The 19,707-nt window shown below is 43.1% G+C and overlaps 1 protein-coding gene across 1 annotated transcript in view; it reads left to right on the forward strand.

The window, feature by feature from the left end:
• Nucleotides 1-654: 654 nt before the first annotated feature.
• Nucleotides 655-19,707, forward strand: part of Vwa8 (von Willebrand factor A domain containing 8) — a 340,258-nt gene continuing 321,205 nt past the window's right edge. The window contains exon 1 of the mRNA XM_006989556.4: nucleotides 655-918. Within this exon, the coding sequence (XP_006989618.1) occupies nucleotides 759-918 (160 nt within the window). The 5' untranslated portion in view covers nucleotides 655-758. The remainder of the gene's footprint in view (nucleotides 919-19,707) is intronic.

Genomic DNA, 19,707 nt, shown 5'->3' on the forward strand with positions numbered 1-19,707 from the left:
TTGGATATGTAGCATAATTAAATTAGGCTTCGTTTGCTTTATGGAAGGCTGCTGCTGCTTTTGGGATGCCTGGGAGACAGCCTTCGCCAGCGTCCTACTTTTTGCCCACTAAAGACGTAAATTATATTTATATAACTCTTGCCTTTGTAGCCTGACTGCAAAGCGGTGGCTTCGGATCCTTCTGGTAGTTAAACATTTTTCAGGCACCATTATAATGTAAAATTTCCACGTACAGTTTAGAAGATAAAACAAGAGCTAAGAAGGCACAGGTGGAGGCTTTCAAAGCCAGTTGCAGGGAAACCCTGGGAAGATGAAAACGAATTAAAATAGGTGGAGTTCCATAATCTGCCATTGTATTTTCTCAATTCCGAAAAAAGATTGGAAGCAGCGTTGCGGGAAGGCCCACAGTGCATCGTAACACACTGGGCTAGAGGCCAAGAAAGGAACAGGCAAGCGCTGAGCGGTGGGTGCTAAAGGCCTTTGGCATCTCCCCAGCTCGGGGCCGTCCGTGGGGCGACCACGCGTGGGGCTGGGCGCTGGGCCCCGGCGGCGGCCGATCCTCCCGGCCGGAGCTTCTCCTGCCCTCCGCCCCAGGCCGGGCCCACACCGCGGAGCCCGGCGCGCCGGGGGGAAGGAGTTTCCGGCGGACCCGCCTCCCAGCCGCTTCCTGTCCCGCTCGCCGCACCGCCTCCTGCAGTGTCCCGGGACGGCGCTGGGTCCCGCAGCCCCCGGAGGCCCCCCGCCGTGCCACCTGCACCATGCAGTCCCGCCTCCTCCTCCTCGGGGTCCCGGGCGGCCTGGGCGACGTGGCCTCGCGGCGCGTGCGGCTGCTGCTGCGGCAGGTGGTGCGGGGCAGGCCGGGAGGGGACCGGCAGCGGCTGGAGGTCAGACTGATGCACACCGGGGCGACCGACTCAGGTAACCAACCGGGCCCGCCGCCTTCGCTGCCGCCGCTGCCTCCCCTCGCTGCTGCAGCGTGATGTGGGGCAAAGCGCGGGCGCCCCCTGGGCTCCACTCAGAAACCTGAGGGGTCTGGACTAAGGTCTCTGATGTCTAGGCACACTGCTTTCTTCTTCTCCCACTAGGGGTTTTGCTACAAGAAGCCTAACTTAGCCTGGAGGACCCTCAGAGGTTTATGCATCAGCCTTTGGGGGCTGTTAAAGCCCGCACTTGACCTTGATCTTTGACTCCCAAGGGCTTGGTAGCCAGCCGGTTTTGTGTCATGAGCCATAAAGGGCTTGAGATGGCATAGACACGTGTACATACTTGCTGGAGACCCTGTGTCCGTGGACTTTGCCGAGTTTAACAGGAGACTCGGTTCCAAGCGTCCTTAGAACGGAAAGTCATTGGTTTAGTTAAAACCCTTGATTACAGGTAAAGAGAATGAGTCCCAGAGAGAAAAAGTGCCTTGCTAACGATTACGCAGTGAAATTGCAGTTCAAAAATTGCCTTTCCTCAATTATAACTTTTAAAGCATTTATTTGTTTTCCATTCTGTTACTTTTTCTCCGTCTGACAAAATCCAGAAAAGAAATCCAGAAACTTAAAACACTTCTTTTGGCTCACAGTTTCAGATGTTTCGGCGTATGCTTGCTGCGTCCGTTGCTGTGGCCTGTGTTGAGGCAGAAAATCATGGTGGCAAGTGGGCTTAGCAGAGAGAAGTTTCTCTCAGGGAGGCAGAGAGGCATCAGCAATAAGACCTGTTTTTCAAAGACAGGTTTGTCTGACTAGGTCCTCACTCCTTGTTTGTATCATCTCCAAATAATGTCATCTCATCAATTTTGAATCCATCAGTGGATTGATCTGCTGATTAGATCAGAGCCCCAATCTCCCAGGCATCGGATCCACCAGTTTGTAGATCCATGAGGTTTCAGAGTTATACTATATGTCCAAATGATAATTCACTCACTTCTGCCCTAAAAGCAGAGATCAAGGGTGGAAGTGTGACATAATCTGATAGGTTTTGGAATTGAGCAGTTTGGAGTGGAATCCATTTTTTGGGCTCTCTACCTATCAGAGCCATGAGTAAGCAGATAAAACATTTCATTGAAAAGAAGGTTTTTTAAAAAATGAAAATTTTTCTCCATACTGAATTCTATACTACATGTTGGCTGTAAAAACATTATACACACATATGGGTATGGACTTGAAAATTCTGTTATAATAGGTAGTAGAGAGTAGTTGTAAATGTCTTCAGTTTTGTGTTATATTGGATGAAATGCAGGTTTGGTTTCACATGTGAGGCTTGGACATGTTGTGGCTAGGATTCCAACGTCTTAGACTGAATGGTTGACTCTGGCAGGCCAGGCTGGAAGAAGTGCATTGTGCTAACCTGGCTTGCCTTGCTCTAGCAAAGATTTTAACACTGAAGCTATGAGAACTGTGGGTCAACAAAGTTGTGAGTTCACCAGAGATCTGGTTACAAGTAAGAGCCCTTAGGACAAAATAAAAGGCAAACGCTTGGCTATCCAGATGCCTAAGGTTAGGGCTTTCAAGGTTAGAGTGGCACATTTGGAACCAGAGGTCATACACAGACAAATGTACTAACACGGAAAGCAGCAGGCTGTGATGGATTAGTGTTGATGCTGGGAAGATTCTCAGCTGTACTCCAACATGTGACCAGACTCACTGTGTCCTCTGCTTCTCAGTTGTCATTGCTTCCTAGCAGTGTGAAAAAAGAACCACAAAGTCCATGAAGAACAGATTCAGTCATATACTTATCTTCTCCTGCACCGTATGCCCGTTTGTCTGGTCTGTGTGTTCCCTTGGTGCTTGTCAGCACTTTGTACCTAATAAGCATTCAGTGGCTTTCTAGGTTAAAGTTCATGGAGGGTGTTTTTGTAAGAGGTTGCAATTGCTTTGCTGGCTTTCAAAATAGCACCTCCACTAAGTCTGATAAGAAGGAAAAGAAAAAGGCCATTTATGTTAAAAAGTAAAACGATGCTGGACAAGGTGGCCCATACCTTTACTCCCATCATTCCTGAGGCAGAGAGGCAGGAGGAGCTCAGTGAGTTCAAGGACAGCATGGTCTACTAACAGTTTTTGCACAGCCAGCCCTACACAGAGAGATGTCTCAAAAAAGCCCCAAACCAAGAACACACCAAACAAACCCATAAGCTCTCAAGCCTACTGCTTTTTATCCTTTTCTGTCCTATGGTGTGGAATCTATAACTTGTAAATTCTTTATCGCTTTATGCTTTAATTACTGGTAGTAGTATCTCTTGGTTTTAAAGACAAATTGTCAGTCAGCAAGGAGGTTACTTCACCCAGCAGTCGACACAGATCGCTGTGACACCATCACAGATGGTTCAGTAGGATTGGATGCTGCAAAGTGATGGAGCTTGGAAACAACTCGGTAAATCCTAGCATTTCCTGCTTTTCTTTACCACAATTTACTATATTATATAGCTGTTGGGGTCCACAGAGGTTTCCTAGTGAGATCTGAGCTTGTTTTACACAGCAGGGCTGTATTAGGGGATGGCTGGACTATGTGTGTGGTTACCAGGTGTCTGAGATGGTCTGCACTTGGCTGTGCTGGGGGGAGGTCTTTTGCTCCACCCCTTGGCATTCCTTTAAAAGCCCATTAGCAGAGACAGAAGGGGCAGTTGGGTTTTGGCCCAGGCCCTCCTAAGGCTATCCTGTGTTTCTGTCTCTCTCCTCTGTATTTCTGTCTGAATTTCTTATCCCTCATCCTCAAGAGTCCCTGGGGTAAATAAATGTGGGAGCTGGTCTCTCACATACAGCTTTCACTGCTTTTTCCTTATGATGTCTATGAAATACATCTGCCTATAGAAAAACACTAAAATGTTTCTGCATATGTTATTTTCCACATAGAAAACTGAAAAATACAAATTCTGTAAAACAGTCCTTCTCTCACATTAATAATATGTATTTGTACAAATTAGATCTTTTTTGTAATTTATCATATCTATGATTGAGGACATTAACATAATATTGCCCTGTATGATCACTTACATTAGGCATTAAGTTCTGATATTTATCCTTATAATTTATTTTACCATTTTCTCATTCTTGGACATATAGTGTCTATTTCAAATATTTTTATATAAAAACAATGAAAAAGTTATTCATGACTATACATGTTTTGTGACTTCAAGATTGTGTCCTTGGGCCATAATAGAAATAGTCATGTGACTTTGGGGAGGAAAAATTCAGAGCTCTGTTTTCAACTAAAAACAGCTATGATGGTTGTCTTCTCTCTGTATTTACCAGATACTGAACTCTGTGGGATTCATTGTCTACTTTGACCTCTAACAGAGTATTTTTGACTCAGAATCTTTAGGTCCCATTGTAAATTAAATAATTTAACAGTAAGATCCAGAACAGTTGTAAACGTATAAACTATTAGGAAGATTCATATTGGGAACACACACAGACTCACACAGACTTATGGACCTTGTTGATACTCACACAGACTTATGGACCTTGTTGATACTCACACAGACTTATGGACCTTGTTGATGCATTCAAGTTTTTGTTTTGTTTTTTTGAGACAGTTTTTTTTTATATTTATTTATTTATTTATTTATTTATTTATTTATTTATTTATTTATTTATTTATTTATAGTAGACTTGACTGTCCTGGGACTTGCTCTGTACACCAGGCTGGCCATGAACTCACAGAGATCTTCCTGCCCCTGCCTCCTGAGTGCTGATATTAAAGGTCTGCGCTACCACTGCCCAGTGATACATTTAGGTTTTTTGTTTTTGTTTTTTTAAATTTGTTCTAAGTTTTGTATACTTCTTTAAAAATTCTGTGGGCTGGGGATATAGTTCAGTGATAGATTGCTTGCCTAACATGTGCAAGGCCCTAGATTCAGTCTCTAGTACAGAAACAACAAAAGACAAAAATAATGTCACTAAACCTTTGGTTTTTAGCCTGATGTGATTCCCCTTACCCTGGGGACTTTGGCAATGCCTGAGATGAACTAAGGGAGAGGGATGTTATTGGCATCAGTGGGTCCAGACTGCTCATGCTGCTGAGTCTACAGGCATAGGTTACCATCTCAAAACAAGAAAGTACCCAGTCCACGATGTCAGCAGTGTCACTGTTGAGACCCCTGAACTGAGTCAGCTTGTCCATGTTGCTGTTCAAATAAACAGTTTAACTTTAATAGAATGGGCAGCTCAAAGCAGAAGAGACTCAGAGATGCAGACAATGTGGGCAAGCGGCTTACAGACCACAGACGTAAGGTGTGGCAACAGCTTGGTTACGGTGCAGCATTTGCTTTATCTGAGCCTGGTCTGATCTTTGGCAGCTGAGCACTGAGTGTAAGTAAGCTACTGTGACTGGCCCAGACTCACTTGTTACAAAAGTCTAGGAGGATGGGTTTTCATTAGCACAGGACCCAAAGTACAAAGGTATCCTCAGTCCGAGTTGACTTTAACATTGTAATCACATCCTGAGGAAGGCTCCCAGAACTGAGTGCCAAGTGAGTTAAAAGTTAGCATGCTCATCAGTGGAGTCCATGGCCTCTAGTACTGCATGCATGTCTGAGAAGGGCTACCACAGAATTACCTGAAATATCATACAACAGTTTTGAGCTTGGTGAAGATCTTGAAATATCTGGGTAGAATATCCATTTTTTTCAGGGGCTAGCAAACAATTAAATTAAAATTATCAGTTGTAGCAACATTTTATTTAGTTTTGAGACAGAGTCTCTTCATATAGTCCTGGCTGCCCTTGACATCCCTCTGTAGACTAGGGTGGCCTTGAACTCACAGAGAACCTCTTGCCTTTGCCTTATGAGTGCTGTGTAGCAACATTTTAAGGAAGCACTTGTGTTCAAACACACACACACACACACACACACACACACACACACACACACACACACACACACACACACGCAGAGTAAAAGTTAAAAAGTAATTTTATCCAAGCTGCATGTGGTGATGCATGACCTTAATCCCAGCACTTGGGAGGCAGAGGCAGGTGGATAACTGAATTCAAGGTCAGCCTGGACTACATAGTGAGTTCCAGGACAGCCAAGGCTATGTTGAGAGACCCTGTCTCAAATAACAACAAATAACAGCAACAACAAAAAGAAACTGTCAATTTAAAATAAAACTGACAGCTGTTCATTGTAAAAATTTGTATGGATTAAATATTGAAAAAAAGAATAAAGAGTTTATGGAATTGGCTGGTGTTAATAGGCCAGAGCCATGGAGGATAGAATTGGTGAAATTCTAGAGAGGAAAAAATGTGACAGATCAAATTTTCCCTTTAATATTTAATGTAAAGGAAAGAGAAAAGTATGCTATATAAAGATCAGGAAATCTTCTGCTTTAATGAATTTTGCTCTGAAATCAACTTATTGACCATTTGTGAGTGATTGTATTATTTTTATTGGTATATTTTCAGAATGTCCTTAGGGGTAAGTGGGCTTTCTTCCTCCCTAAGCATCTCTTGTCTGTAAAATGATATTGTTATGCTTGCTGGGCCTGCCCTTGCCTTACTAGAATGACAGTGTCAACCAACAGCCATTTGGTTGTGAGGGGAAGCAGTGTACACTGAAAAGCATGTTTTCTGGTCGGCTTCCAGGGGGTGCCTCATTTCTTCTGGCTGGATGGCTTCCTGGGGTTCAGATGCAGTCCTTAGGGCTTGTATGCACTCTTCCTTTCCCTTGGTTCCTGTACTTCACAATTCCCAGTTACTGGACTCAGTTTGTTGTATTAGTTTCAGTGTCTAGCAGGATTTCTTAAAGAGGGAACCGCAATAGGCTTACCAAAACTTTAGAATTGCATTGTTTTATTTTTTGTTTGTTTGTTTTGAGATCAGGTCTTACTCTGTAGCCTTGGCTGGCCTGAAATTCATAGATATCACCTTCCAGGCCCTGGGACTAAAGGTGTGCACCACTGTGCCAGACCTGTACTGTCCTTGAATTTCACAATGTTAAAGAAACAGCATCTTTTCCTGCCACCATTGTTAAATTTCTGAGCTCTCTATGTCAAGTCTTCAGGTACCTGTTCATCTTTGAAACAGTTGCTGTGGCCTGAGGGTGGGATATTCTGGCTATTCTATGCAGGAACCGCATCTCTAGGAGTATAGGGTAAAGGTCAGGGTTAGGGTCTCTGTTGGGGACAGGGATTTTGATGTCAGAGAATGAGTAAAGAATCCAGGACATTTAAACATAACAGCTGTGCATGGAATGAGTAATCTCTACAGGGGTTTGTGTAAGATTAATTACCATGTATAAGGTACCTTATTATCTTCAACATAATTTTTTCTTATACACCTTTGAGAAATCCCTTTAAATAAAATACATTCTAGGATATAAAATTACAACTCTATGAATATTTTCTAAATTTAATTTCATTTGGAAGGTCTTAGCTTTTCTGGATTCTTTTTAATTAAAATCTTCAAGCATATTTGTTCCATGTCTGAGTAAGACATATAACAATTGACTATAAGTATCTGTGGCAATTTTGTGCAATACATGGATTTTGCTTACATGTGTTTTTGCATTATTTGTTATATAAGTGCAATTAAATACTCAGTAACATTGTACTTACTTTTTAAATGGGCTTCTTCTGATTACTCTAATTATTCTAGTAGTTGTCACTGAATATTTTAAGCACCCCCACCGTCAGTTTTTTGTTTTTGTTTTTTTTTTTTTTTTTTGAGTCAGGGTCTCTCATAGTCTAGGCTAACTTCAAGCTTTGTATGTTACCAATGGCATCCTTGAACTTTGGATCCTTCTGCCTCCCTTCCCTCCTCTGTGCAGGGTTAGGTGCACCACCATGCCTACACCCAACCCCTGTCTCTATTTCTTTACAGGATCTTATGTAGCCCTGGCTGGCCTCAGACTCACTGTGCAGACCAGGCTGGCCTCAAACTCACTGAGAACCGATGGGCCTCTGACTGCTGGGATTAAAGAAGGTGTGGATCCCCACACCTGGCTTTTTTTTTTTTTTTTTTTTTTTTTAATGATTTGTTTTTTTTGAGGACTAATCTTGCAGTGCGGTCTTGAGCAGCCTGGGATTTGTGGCACTTCTCTAGGATTACCTGCTCGTGTGACTGCATCCTACTTTAAGATTCTTGCCCTAAGAGAAGCCTGCCCTGGTTTCTTCTGCATAAACTGTTCCCCATTGATTTTCACGTTCCCCTTTAAACCACCTCATTTAAATAAATCTGTTATAAGTGGCTTGACTTGGGAGCATGTCTATAAATAGTATGTGTTCGAAAGATGCAGAAAAATTACTATTCAGGGCTGAAAACAATCTCTCAGTAGTTAATTTAAGACGAATTATTTGTTCACTTGTCAAACATTTGTTGAATATGGAGAGTTTGCAATTCTGTATTTGGCACAGGATATAGTGATGATGAAAACATCCACCCTCTAACAAGAAAAACACTCTTGAAGACTAAACAGTAGTCCTCAAGCCTTTAAACATTTTCCTCATCTGCTAAAAGGATTTGCAAATATGTGTGCTTTGTGCATTTTTAGGTTGTAACCTAAAAGTTTTCCTGATTGGAACAAATGGTGACAAAGGCTGTTGTTTCTAGTATACTGTTAACACCGACGTTTAAGATGAGATTTGATTCATATTCTTTTGATCAGTTCTCTTAGTGGAAGTAGATTACCACAGTGGTTTGTTTGCTGCTGTCTGTTTGGAAAGACTAGACGCTCTTGGCCATCAGATGCTCCTTATTCCTTTATCTCCTTGAGTTTGAATTTCAGCTTTACTTACTTCTAAATGTAATGATTTTATCTGAATATGCTCTTTGTCTTAGAAGTTTTATTTTTATATTACTTTTCTGCAACAAAAAATCTGAATGTTTCATTAAACATTTTTGTTGTTACAGTACATATTTGTTCAACATGACATCAGTGTTATACAAGTTGATAACTCTTTGGAATGACACCTTTTAATGATGAACTATTCTCTCAGCTAAATATTACTTAATATTAATTAATTTATTAATACGACTACTAGTCCTCAGTTGAATGCTAATTATTACTAGAATGTAAGCAGTTCTGATGTAGCAGTATCATTCAGGTCTTTCCAGACTTTCTAAATTATATATCAACAGTAATATATTGATCTGTATTAATTGGCAGCTTACTCAGAGCCTTATTCAATTTTGTTGGTAACTGACATAGAGCTGGTTTGATTTTATCAACTGGACACAAACTGGGGTCACTGGGAAAGAGGCAACCTCACTCAAGGAATTGCCTTCGTCAGACTGGTCTTGATTAGTGATTGTGGGTTGGCCCTGCCCATTGTGAGTGGTGCCTGGGCTGGTGGTCCTGTGTTGTGTAAGGAAGCAGGCTAAGCAAGCTATGGGAAGCAAGCCAGTAAGCTGTGTTTCTCAGTGACCTTGTGCCTTAATTCCTGCCTCAGATTCCTACTTGAAGTACTGCCCATGCTTACCTCAGTGATAGGCTCAAACCTGTGAGATGGAATAAACCCTTTTCTCCCCAAATTCCTTATGGTCATGGTCTTTATCACAGCCTCAGAAGGTGACTAGGACAGACAGAAACCATCTGACTTGTAGAAGAGTGGTATGCTCTGCTAGTGACGTTATTTGTGTCTTAATATCTTGGAGGGTCATTAACATCAGTTCACTAAAATTTATCAAATGGCTTCTTTTTTTGATGGCTCCTTATTTAGTCTCTTTTACCAGGATTTGGGGACAAACAAAAAATATTGCTTTCAATGTACTTTTACTAATACAGTTTTTTTTAAATATTGAGAAAATAGTTTAGTCTATGACATATTTAAATACATTTTGTCAAATTCTTAAAGTTTTCACTATTAAACAAAGGTATCTGTACTGTCAAACCAATCACTCAAGTTAGCCTTTCTGACAGAAAAAATAGTTTTACCTTTTAGTTAAACTGAGTGTGATATAGTTTAATGAATGAAAATTTCAAAAACTATTGAGAAATAGATGGGACATCTGTGAACTGGTTTGCTAAAGCAGTAAAGTAAAAAGTTACATTTGTGGTTACATTTGTGACTATTTTCTTTATATATGCCATGCATTCATTACATTGATAACATATTTCATAATAAATGATCTTATAGCTTTGATCTTTTTTAAACTGATAAAAGAATACAATATTAAGGTAAGATTTTCATGAATCAAGGACTATGGTGGAGGCATGGTGTTCTATTAAATTGGGTTTGGGGAATAATTAAATAAAAATCACTTATAAGAATTGGAAATAAATTTGTTAATTTTTAAAGCTCCATGCTCATACTTTTGATGTAGTTAGTGAAATAGAAAACTAATTGGTGCAGAGGCTGGTATTCAACATTGTCATAACAAAAGCGTGGAAATGGAGTTTTATACAGTGAAATGAATGACTAATGGGATTGGATATTTCATGGTGTTATTCAAGAATAAGTTTTTGCCTATCTAGTTGAAAGGTACGTATTTGTTCTGAGACACTTGAGTTACCTCTGATATTCAGCCAGACTGTTGTGAAAAGTTTTATAGTTCTTTGCTAGGAACTATTCATTACATTAAATGGATCAGCATCAATTATCAAGTATATGAAATACTTCAATTGTTCAGCAGTGCTCTTAAAAATGTATCTTGTGACTATTTTTTGTGTGAGCGTGCATATGTGCACAGAGGTCAGGTCAGCTTTCAGGAGTTGGTTCTCTCCTTCCACCGTATAGGTCCAGGGATTTACTCAGGTCTTCAGGGTTAGAGGCCAAGTGCTGCTCCTGCACCCCCCCCCCCCCCAATGCCATCTTGCTGTCTGTCAACAGTGAATTTTAAAAAAGCAGTAGCATGTTTTCAAGATAAGAATTGAGATAAACTGAATGGTTGGCTTATCTTCAAGTGTGTTAAGAAGCTGTATTTGCAGTTTTCTATGCTTTGCTGTCTGACATTTCCCATCTTGGGTCATTGATAATACTCACTTCCCTACTCTATAAAATGCTTCATTTGACACGAGCCAGCACGGACCAAAATAGCTCTAAAGCAAATCTTGGATTTTAGTACAAACATTAATATCTGGGGACAATTTTATTTACGTTGCCTTGAATAGTGTTATAGTGTTTAAAGGATGCTGGTTTTGACCACACACATAGTTGATTCCTTGACACAATGTACTGTAGTAAAAAAGTCAGGGAAGGGGAGATTCTGAACACTTGGAAGTGGAAGTCTGAAAATGGGTTCTGAAAGACTACTGTGCTCTATATCCTTGGAAAGTGCTCATATAACTTCATTCCAAGACATTGTCAAATAGGAAGAACAGTAAGTAGTTATTATTAACTTTTAAATTAATTAAAAATTTACAAGTATAGGTGTGAAGTATGATCCTAATTAGTCTTATCAATTAAAACTAGGCATCAGATATTGGGGTAATAATCTGAAAAATCAGAGAAGCAGAACAGCAGCCACTAGAAACTTCTTACCTCTACAAATCCTCGGATGGAATGGAGGCTGAGATCCTCCACCCACCTTATATTCCTGTCTCCACCTCCCAGTTGTGCTGAGATTAAAGGTGTGAGCCTCCTAAGTGCTGAGATCAAAGGCATGAGCCTTCCAAGTGCTGAGCTCAAAGGCATGAGCCTCCCAAGTGCTGGGAATAAAGGTGTGAGCCACCACTGCCTGGCCTCAATGGTTAACTAGTGGCTAACCCCACCCTCTGATCTCTAGGCAAGCTTTGTCAGAACACAAACAAAATATCACACAACATAAGTGCATATATGTATGTGTACCACTTGTGTGCCTAGTGCCCATGAAGGCCAGAAGAGGGCATTGAATACCCTGGAACTGGAGTTTCAGACAGTTGTGAGCTACCAGATGGGGACTGGGAATGGAACCTGTGTGCCCTGGAAGAGCAGCAAGTGCCAAGTCATCTCTCCAGCTTCCCAGTCAGTAATTATAATACAACCCGAGAAATGCTTGCAGGAAGGCACGGAGGAGATCGTGTCAGGAAAAGCTGGGGAAGATTCGGTGGAGGGGTGACGCTGCCGAGGAGCCGCTGAGGAAGAAGAGAACTGCATGAGAGGTGTAGAAGAGGGGAGGCTGACGGCTCAGGGCCATCACTGGGGCAGGAATGCAAGGGCAGAGCTGGCTGGAGATGATTGGCAGGCAGAGAGTACAGTCTACTCTCAGGTTCAAGTGAAGGTGTCTGGGCTGTGTGAGTGCGTGTGCGTGTGCGTGCGCGCGACCGTTCACTGCAGCTGTGCAGCTCAGGGGAGAGTGCTGGGCCAAAGCAGACGTTTAGGAGTTGTGCTAAGGGCAGAGCTATTGGTGTGAGTTAGATGGCTCCTAAGTCCAGTGCTCTAGCCAGAGACGGACAAGCTCGTGATTGTAAGGCAGTAATGATGAAATGCCTGGTTGGTCTCCACGCCATGCCTCCTCCTCTTTGTCTGCAGGAGACATGGTTGATTGATCACGCCTCATTTCTCAATGAGAACATTTCCATTGCGGTTTCTTCCTTTGTGTTTTTAAAAAGGCTCGAGTTTGATGGTTAAATGTTTGAGGATCTTTCATTTACTTTTTTGTAATTGATTTCTAATTTAATTTCATTATGGTCAAGAAGCATACTTAAGGATTTCAATCCTTGGAAACTTACTGAGGCTTGTGTTATGCCCAGCCCATACCATTTTGGCTAATGTTACAGATGCATTAAAATATGTATCATGCTGTTATTTGCATTTAGGTTAAGTGGTATGAGTGGGTCCAGGGTCCCTGTCCTCACCTCTACCGCTTGTCTTGGCCAAAGGACCAGGAAGCAGCTTCCTAAGTTCTGTAGCCATTTATCCCCTGCTTCTTTCATAACTTATGGAGATGAGCATATTAATTAGCTGTACTCTCAGTTCTGCTGAGATTTTTTTAAGCAGTTATTTCCCAGCTCCCTCCTTGCTAGGTCACTCCCGCAGCTTTGCTGTGTTCTTCCACAAAGGACAGAAGTGTTAGGAGGGGACCCGACTTAGGTACCTGATCTGCTTGCTCTCTCCGAAGCCCTTGGGCCTACGGGTGGTCTTGACTTTCTGCGAGTGTTAGCTGCAGAGTGCTGCATTCCCCTTGTTCTTCTTGATTCGGCCCCCACCCTCACCTTTATCACACAGCGAAGTGCAGTAAATGGGCATTTTACCGGATGTGAGGCCCAGACCAGGCAGGCTCAAGCAATAAGAGTGGAGAAGAATTTCTCAAGTGTAACGGGTAAGGACCTCATGGAGTCACCTCCAAAGCAATGCCCTCTCTGAAGAAAAGGAAGGAAGCATGGAGATTGTTTTCCCCTGGCAGTCTGTATATAGCCATATAGGAAAGTATTTTGTGAGTACATTCCTGAGCATGCTCACTTTATAGTTCAAGAAGGAAAGATGGCTATATTTTGGGGCATGCTTAGCTTAAGGTTATAAAACACATACATGTTTGAAAGGTTAAAATGAAGTACTAGAACGTTTTGGGGGCATATTCTGTTCATATTATCGCAGTGGTGGTCAGGAAGGCATGCTCACCTTGCATTCCTAAAGATGGCAGGAAGGCGTGGTGGCGAGGTCCTTTAGTCAGTCCCAGCCCTGGAGAGATGGAGCATGAAGGGCTGTTTCCTTCTCCACCCAGCGTCACCAAATTTGAAAATTTCTTGCAGATCTCATATCTGAGGACTGGCTTCTCACTCTGATTTTCATTACCTAAGTCATTGGGTGGTTGAGCATTTCCTCGAACTGTGTTCATTAGTTTGAGTTTTCTGTGAATTGCCTATCTACATATCCAGTCTGTATTTCTGTTTGGGTGTTTGCATTATTCTTATTGGTTGCTGCTAGTTCTTTATATATTTGTCTTCACGATTATTTGTTCTATTTTGACATTGCATATGATAACTTTATTATAAAGTTCTTTAAAACTCTTTTTTGAGATCTCAGTATGTGGCACAGACTGCCTTTGGACTCTGTCTTCCTGCTTCTGCCCCCACAATACCTGGATTGTGGATACTCCCACCATGGCCAACCTTACATGGAAAGAATGAGGAGAGGGGCAGGAGGTGAATCCCCTGGGAGACTTGATGAAGTAAAGGTTATTGTGATACACTACAGAATTTCAGTGGTTTGGGTGGAGATGCTCACTCTACAGGCTCCATGTGGTTCTGTGATTCTTCAGGGACTTTTGTGATAAGAGAAAGAAAGTTGCCTGGGGAGAAGGCCTGGTGGATTATGGAGGACGTTTGCAACCCTTGTGATTTTATTTTCAGTGGGTTTTGTCTTGGCACCTCCTGGCAGCTAATATTATACCTAATAAGGATTTAGCTCTGTGTAGAGTGCTTTTCTTCTCCCAATTTTTCATGTGTCTTTAATAAATTCTGTCATGCATAAAAACTTTCTCAGAGGCACAGGTTTTCTCATTTGAAAGTCTGTTTTAGAGGGTCATTTCGAGGCCGTGTGAAGGACTTAGAAGATAGTAAGCATTCAACAAGTGTTAGCTGGCTTTGTCATCGCCACAGTCCAAGGTGTCCAGTGTACCTCAGTGTCCAGTGTACCTCAGCCGCTCTGAACTAGCCAGGCTGAAAGAGCAGCTTTTGAACAGCTACTTATTCTGTGTGTCTGTGAGCCCTTTCTAAACCAAGTTCTAGATGCCGGTGGAGTCACTTTGCCAATTTTGCTGTTGGAGAGAGCAGAGTGTCAGGAGATTGGTTTAGACCCGCACTGTAGAACAGAGATTAACATTGCCTTACAAGATGGAACTCTGTAGACGTGGAGAACCTTCTCTCCCTCGCACTGTGTTATCCGGAATCCTCAACATTTATGTCATTTGACCCGAGTCTTTCTGTTACCTGGGAGTAGTGGATTTTGCGGGTAGGCTGCTAGAGAACTGGACTTTGTAAAAGATCTGAAAGGATGTGAGTCCGCCTACTGATGCTTGGGATGATTTCGTTAGTTCACCTTTCTCTTCACTGTGGTCCACTTTATTTCCACTTTTGATTTCGGTGGGTTTGGTCTGTCATGGCGTGGGAGCTGCTCAGACCACATCGTGGTAGGTTGGGGAACAGCCTGGGAAAGATAGGTACCCCAAGGACACACCCCAGTAACCTGCTTCCTCCAAGGAGATTCACCCCTAAAGGTTCTAGAGCCTCCCCAAATAGGACCACCAATCAGGGACCAAGTGTTCAGATCATGAACTCATAGTGAACTGTAAAAGATTTCATGAAATTCTGCCCCTGGCTCCCCAATGCTCCTTGCCATCTCATGGGTACAATGTGTTTAGTTAGCACCCAAGTCCCTTCAATCTTGACACTCCAGTGTTATTCCAAAGTCCAAATTCAAAGTCTCCTCCGGTACTTAGGGCAAACTCAGCCATGAATCTCTGTAAAGTCAAAAAGGAAACCATGTGTTCTTAGTATATTCCCAAAAGGGAGGAATGAGAGACTACCAATGGCAGGTAGATAGGACCTCCCATTAAGTGTGTCTGTCGTCTGGTGTGTGTGCAGCACCGTCCAGACTCCAGTGTCCTGGGGTAGCTGACCCCCACTCCCCCACCCATGGCTTTGCTGTTTGTAGCCCCGGACACCTGCAGCTCAGGTGGCTTATTGTTTGGGCTGGCTCTGCTCACTGACTGCAGGGTTCCTCAGCAGCCATTCCACTTCCGACATCTCCAGTATCCCACAGTCTTTATGAAACATAGGCTTCATACTCATAGCTTTGTGTATGGGGTCTATATGGGAGATCTTACCCTAACGCACAGTGCCTAATCTTTTTGGCCTTCCTTAAAAATCTGGGTGGAAGCCTGTGTGACCTCATAACTCTTGCACTCTGCATGCTTACAAAACAAGCACCACATGGAAAATGCCAAGAACTTTCATCAGCTCAAGCAGTAGCCAGGCCCCACTGAGTTACAGCTACACTGGATTTTGGTAATTGAGACCAGTGGCGGCTGAACGCCCAGGGTAGGGGGAGAACCTCCCTTAGGTGCTGTTTTTTTTTTTTTTTTTTTTTAACTTTTGTATTTATTTATTTATTTTTTTGTTTTTACATCCTGATCGCAGTTTCCCCTCCTCCTGTCCTCCCAGTCCTTCCCCCGCCATCCACTCCTCCTCCTTTCTCTTCAGAAAAGGGCAGCCCTTCCACAGATATCAGCCAGCCATGGTATATTATGTTTCAGTGAGACTAGGCATCTCTTCTTGTATTAAGGCTGGACGAGGCAACCCAGTAGGAAGAAAGGGTCCCAAAAGCAGGTAACAGTCAGAGACAGCCCTCCCTCTCACTGTTTGTGGAGTCCCACAAGAAGACCAAGTTACACAACTGTAACATACATGCAGAAGACCTAGGTCAGTCCCATGCAGGCTCCCTGGTTTGGCAGTTCAGTCTCTGTGAGCCTCTATGAGCCCAGGTTAGAGAGACAACTGGCATGGGGTGGGGGTGGGGCACCTCCAAGATGAGCTAGAAACCTAGTGCAGTGGAAACTCTCAGGAATCTGTGAGGGTGACCCTAGCTAAGACTCCTAGCAGTGGGGGATATGGAACCTGAACCAACCATCTCCTGTAACTAGGCAAGACTTCCATGGGAGGAATTGGGGACACCAACCCAGCCACATAACCTTTGACCTACAATTTGTCCTGCCTGCAACATGTGCTGGGGTAAAGGTGGTGCAGAAATTGTGGGAGTGGCCGACCAGTGACTGGTCCAGCCTGTGACCCATACCATGAGAGGGAGCCCACCCCTGACACTGCCTGGAGGGCCAGGACCCAGAGGCTGGACAGCCCAGAGACCTAGGATAGAATCAAACACCGCTAGCCAAATGAAATGATTCCTAATGACATTCTGCTAAACTCAGATTGCTGCCTTGCCCTGTGCTCATCAGAGAGCATTCACCAGCAACTGATGGAAGCAGATGCAGAGACCAACAGCCTGGGCTCATAGGGTGCTGTTTTAAAAAACATTTTTTTTTTTTTAAATTTAATTTTTATTTTACATGTATGGGTGTTTTTCGTGCATGCATGTCTGTTGTGGAATATTTTAACTAGGCAGAGATGTGCTACGTGTGCTTATGCTGGCTGCAGAATATTATTTTAACTGAATAAAGGTGTGTTACATTTGTTTCTGCTGCCTTTGTTATTAATGTAAAGATGTGTTACATTTGTTTTTGCTGCATTTGTTTAATTATGAAAAGGTGTGTTGCTGTTTCGAAGCCTAGAGCTCACCTCCTATTTATACTCTTTGCCTGCCAGCCCCGCCTATCCTCTCTCTGCCTAGCTATTGGCTGTTCAGCTCTTTATTAGACCAATCAGGTGCCTTAGATAGGCAGCTGCCGGTATGAAAGTAAGATATACAGAAAGAAAGGTAAAAAGTCCTGAGGCAAAACGTAGATAAAGAGAAGCAGATTAAAATAAGAGCTAAGATAAGGCCGAGTATTCATAACTAATAAGAAGTCTCTGTGTCATGATTTGGGAGCTGGTTGGTGGCCCAAAAGGAAAAGCCTGGTACACGTGTCTGTCTACCACATGCATGCCTGGTGCCCTTGGAGGCCAGTAGAGTATGTCCAATCTCCAGAAACTGGAGTTACAGATGGTTGTAAGCAGCCATGTGGGTGCTGGGCATTGAACCCAGGTCCTCTGGAAGAGTACAGTACCCTTAGCCTCTGAACCATCTCATCTCTCCACCTCCACCTAGGCTGCTTTGTATAAGCAGTGTCCCAGCAGCTCCCTCTTCTTTAGGGAAAAATCTTTCAAAAGCATTTATACTTTATCACAGTGGAACTTAGGGTAAAGTTTCTCTAATTCCTGAAATGCCCTTAAGGCACTTTGCTTTGGTTTCTTTTTAATTGTCCAAATTTCTTTAACCACTCTACCCTTGGTTTGGGATACAGCTCAGTGGTAGAGTGTTTACTTAGCAAGTAAGAGGCCTTATATTCAATTTCTAGTATGACTCCCATCCTCCAAAAAATGTACTAGGGGCTGGGAATATAGCTGTGTGGTAGGGTGCTTGCCTAGGTCCTGGGTTCCATCCTCAGCAGTGTTGGCAGAGAAAAACAAAACAAAACAAGCTACATTCTCCTTGTAAACTTTTTCTTTTTTCTTTTCTTTTCTTGGTTTTTCAAGACAGAGTTTCTCTGTGTAACAGCCCTGGCTGTCCTGGAACTTGCTCTGTAGAACAGGCTAGGTTTAAACTCACAGAGATCCACCTGCTTCTTCCTCCCAAGTGCTGAGATTAAAGGTGTGTGCCACCACTGCCTGGCATCTTTGTCAGCTTTTATTATGCTCCTTTCATGTGTAGACTGTGTGGTTTTGAAATCCTTCCACTCTGATTTTTCCTTCTTATTTTCACTAAAAGACGGGCTAAAGCCATATCACAGCCCGGATACTGTGAGGTTTTGAAATTTCCTCTGCCAAATTATTTTGAAGTCTATTATTTTGAAGTCAGTCTTAATCAAATTCACATTATATGGACAGAATATAGAAAAGTTCTTGACTGGAGCATAGCATGAAAACACTGTAATTTGTTCTTGATAACGCCTTTTTTCCCATCACTGCTGGGGTGACTTTGTGTTGCTGTTCTGGTTATCTAAGCTCCCGTCAGAGTTACTGTTGAGCTCTGCTTACAGCATCCCAGGACTTCTCTAGTCTGTATCCAAACTTCCTACCCACAAACTAGTTCCAGTGACCTAAGAGCTACATGATCAAGTTCGGTCATTAATGACCCCTCCTCTTTTTGTTACCCATTTCCTGGGTCCAAGTTGAGTTTGTTTTCTCAGTCATGAAGGACAATGGACAAGGACAGCAGAACAAGGACAAGCAAGCAGGATTTTATTGAGAAAGAGAGTAATAGTTTCCCCACAGCAAAAGGGTCATGAAAATGGGCTACGAATAGTGTTTTGGAGCAGGCACCATTGTGTCCTAGGAATCGTTTGGTCCCACCAATATGTAAACTAGGCATCTGGGTGGGATTAATTTGCCTGGCTCATTTGAATGTGTATGGGGAATTCTGATTGGTTGATGGACCAAGTGAAAGAGCCACAGGCTCTGGAAAGCCTCATGATGGGAGAAAGGCAGTGAGAAGTTTGTGTGTGTGTGTGTGTGTGTGTGTGTGTGTGTGTGTGTGTGTGTGTGTGGCGCTGGTGGGAGAAAGGCACCGAGAAGTGCCGAGGAAGGGAGGAGGAACCAAGAAGTAAAGGAGCGAAGGTTGGTGGTTGGCTGCCATCTGAGGGGTCAGGGCTCTGGGATATAAGCTGTCGAGTCCACCAATTCTCTAAAGTTTGTCCTCAAACTTCAGTGTTCTTGGGGCTGACAGCGGGTTCTGCTGGGACAAGTAGAGTGTATTCCTCCGGCCTGTAACCCTGGGTGCCTATAGAACGGGGTGCCTTGCTCCTGTCTGTTTGGTACCAGTTTTCTGTGTTGTTTTCACACCAGTGTGACCAAATTCCTTGGCATAGGAAATTTAGAGGAGAAAACGTTTATTTGTCTTATAGTTTCAGACAGTTCTGTCCATTATGGTGGGGAAGGCATGGCCCAGGGCACTTCTCTCCACACCATGCTGGGCCTGGACCAGAGACACCCTAAGGACCCACCCCCAGTGACTTGCTCTCCTCACCTAGGTTACACCTCCTAAAGCCTGCAGCGTCTCTTAGAACAATGCCACCAGCCATGTGTTCGAGTCATGAGCCTGTGGGGGACATAGAGTCAGATCATAGAAGCAGCTATAAATAAAATCTGGTCAGGGTCAATGAGACAGTCCCTCTGACCTCCATGTGTACACACCCTCCTAATAATAAGTGGATAAA

The sequence above is a fragment of the Peromyscus maniculatus genome, chromosome 9, assembly GCF_049852395.1.
Source record: "Peromyscus maniculatus bairdii isolate BWxNUB_F1_BW_parent chromosome 9, HU_Pman_BW_mat_3.1, whole genome shotgun sequence".
Taxonomy (NCBI): Eukaryota; Metazoa; Chordata; class Mammalia; order Rodentia; family Cricetidae; genus Peromyscus; species Peromyscus maniculatus.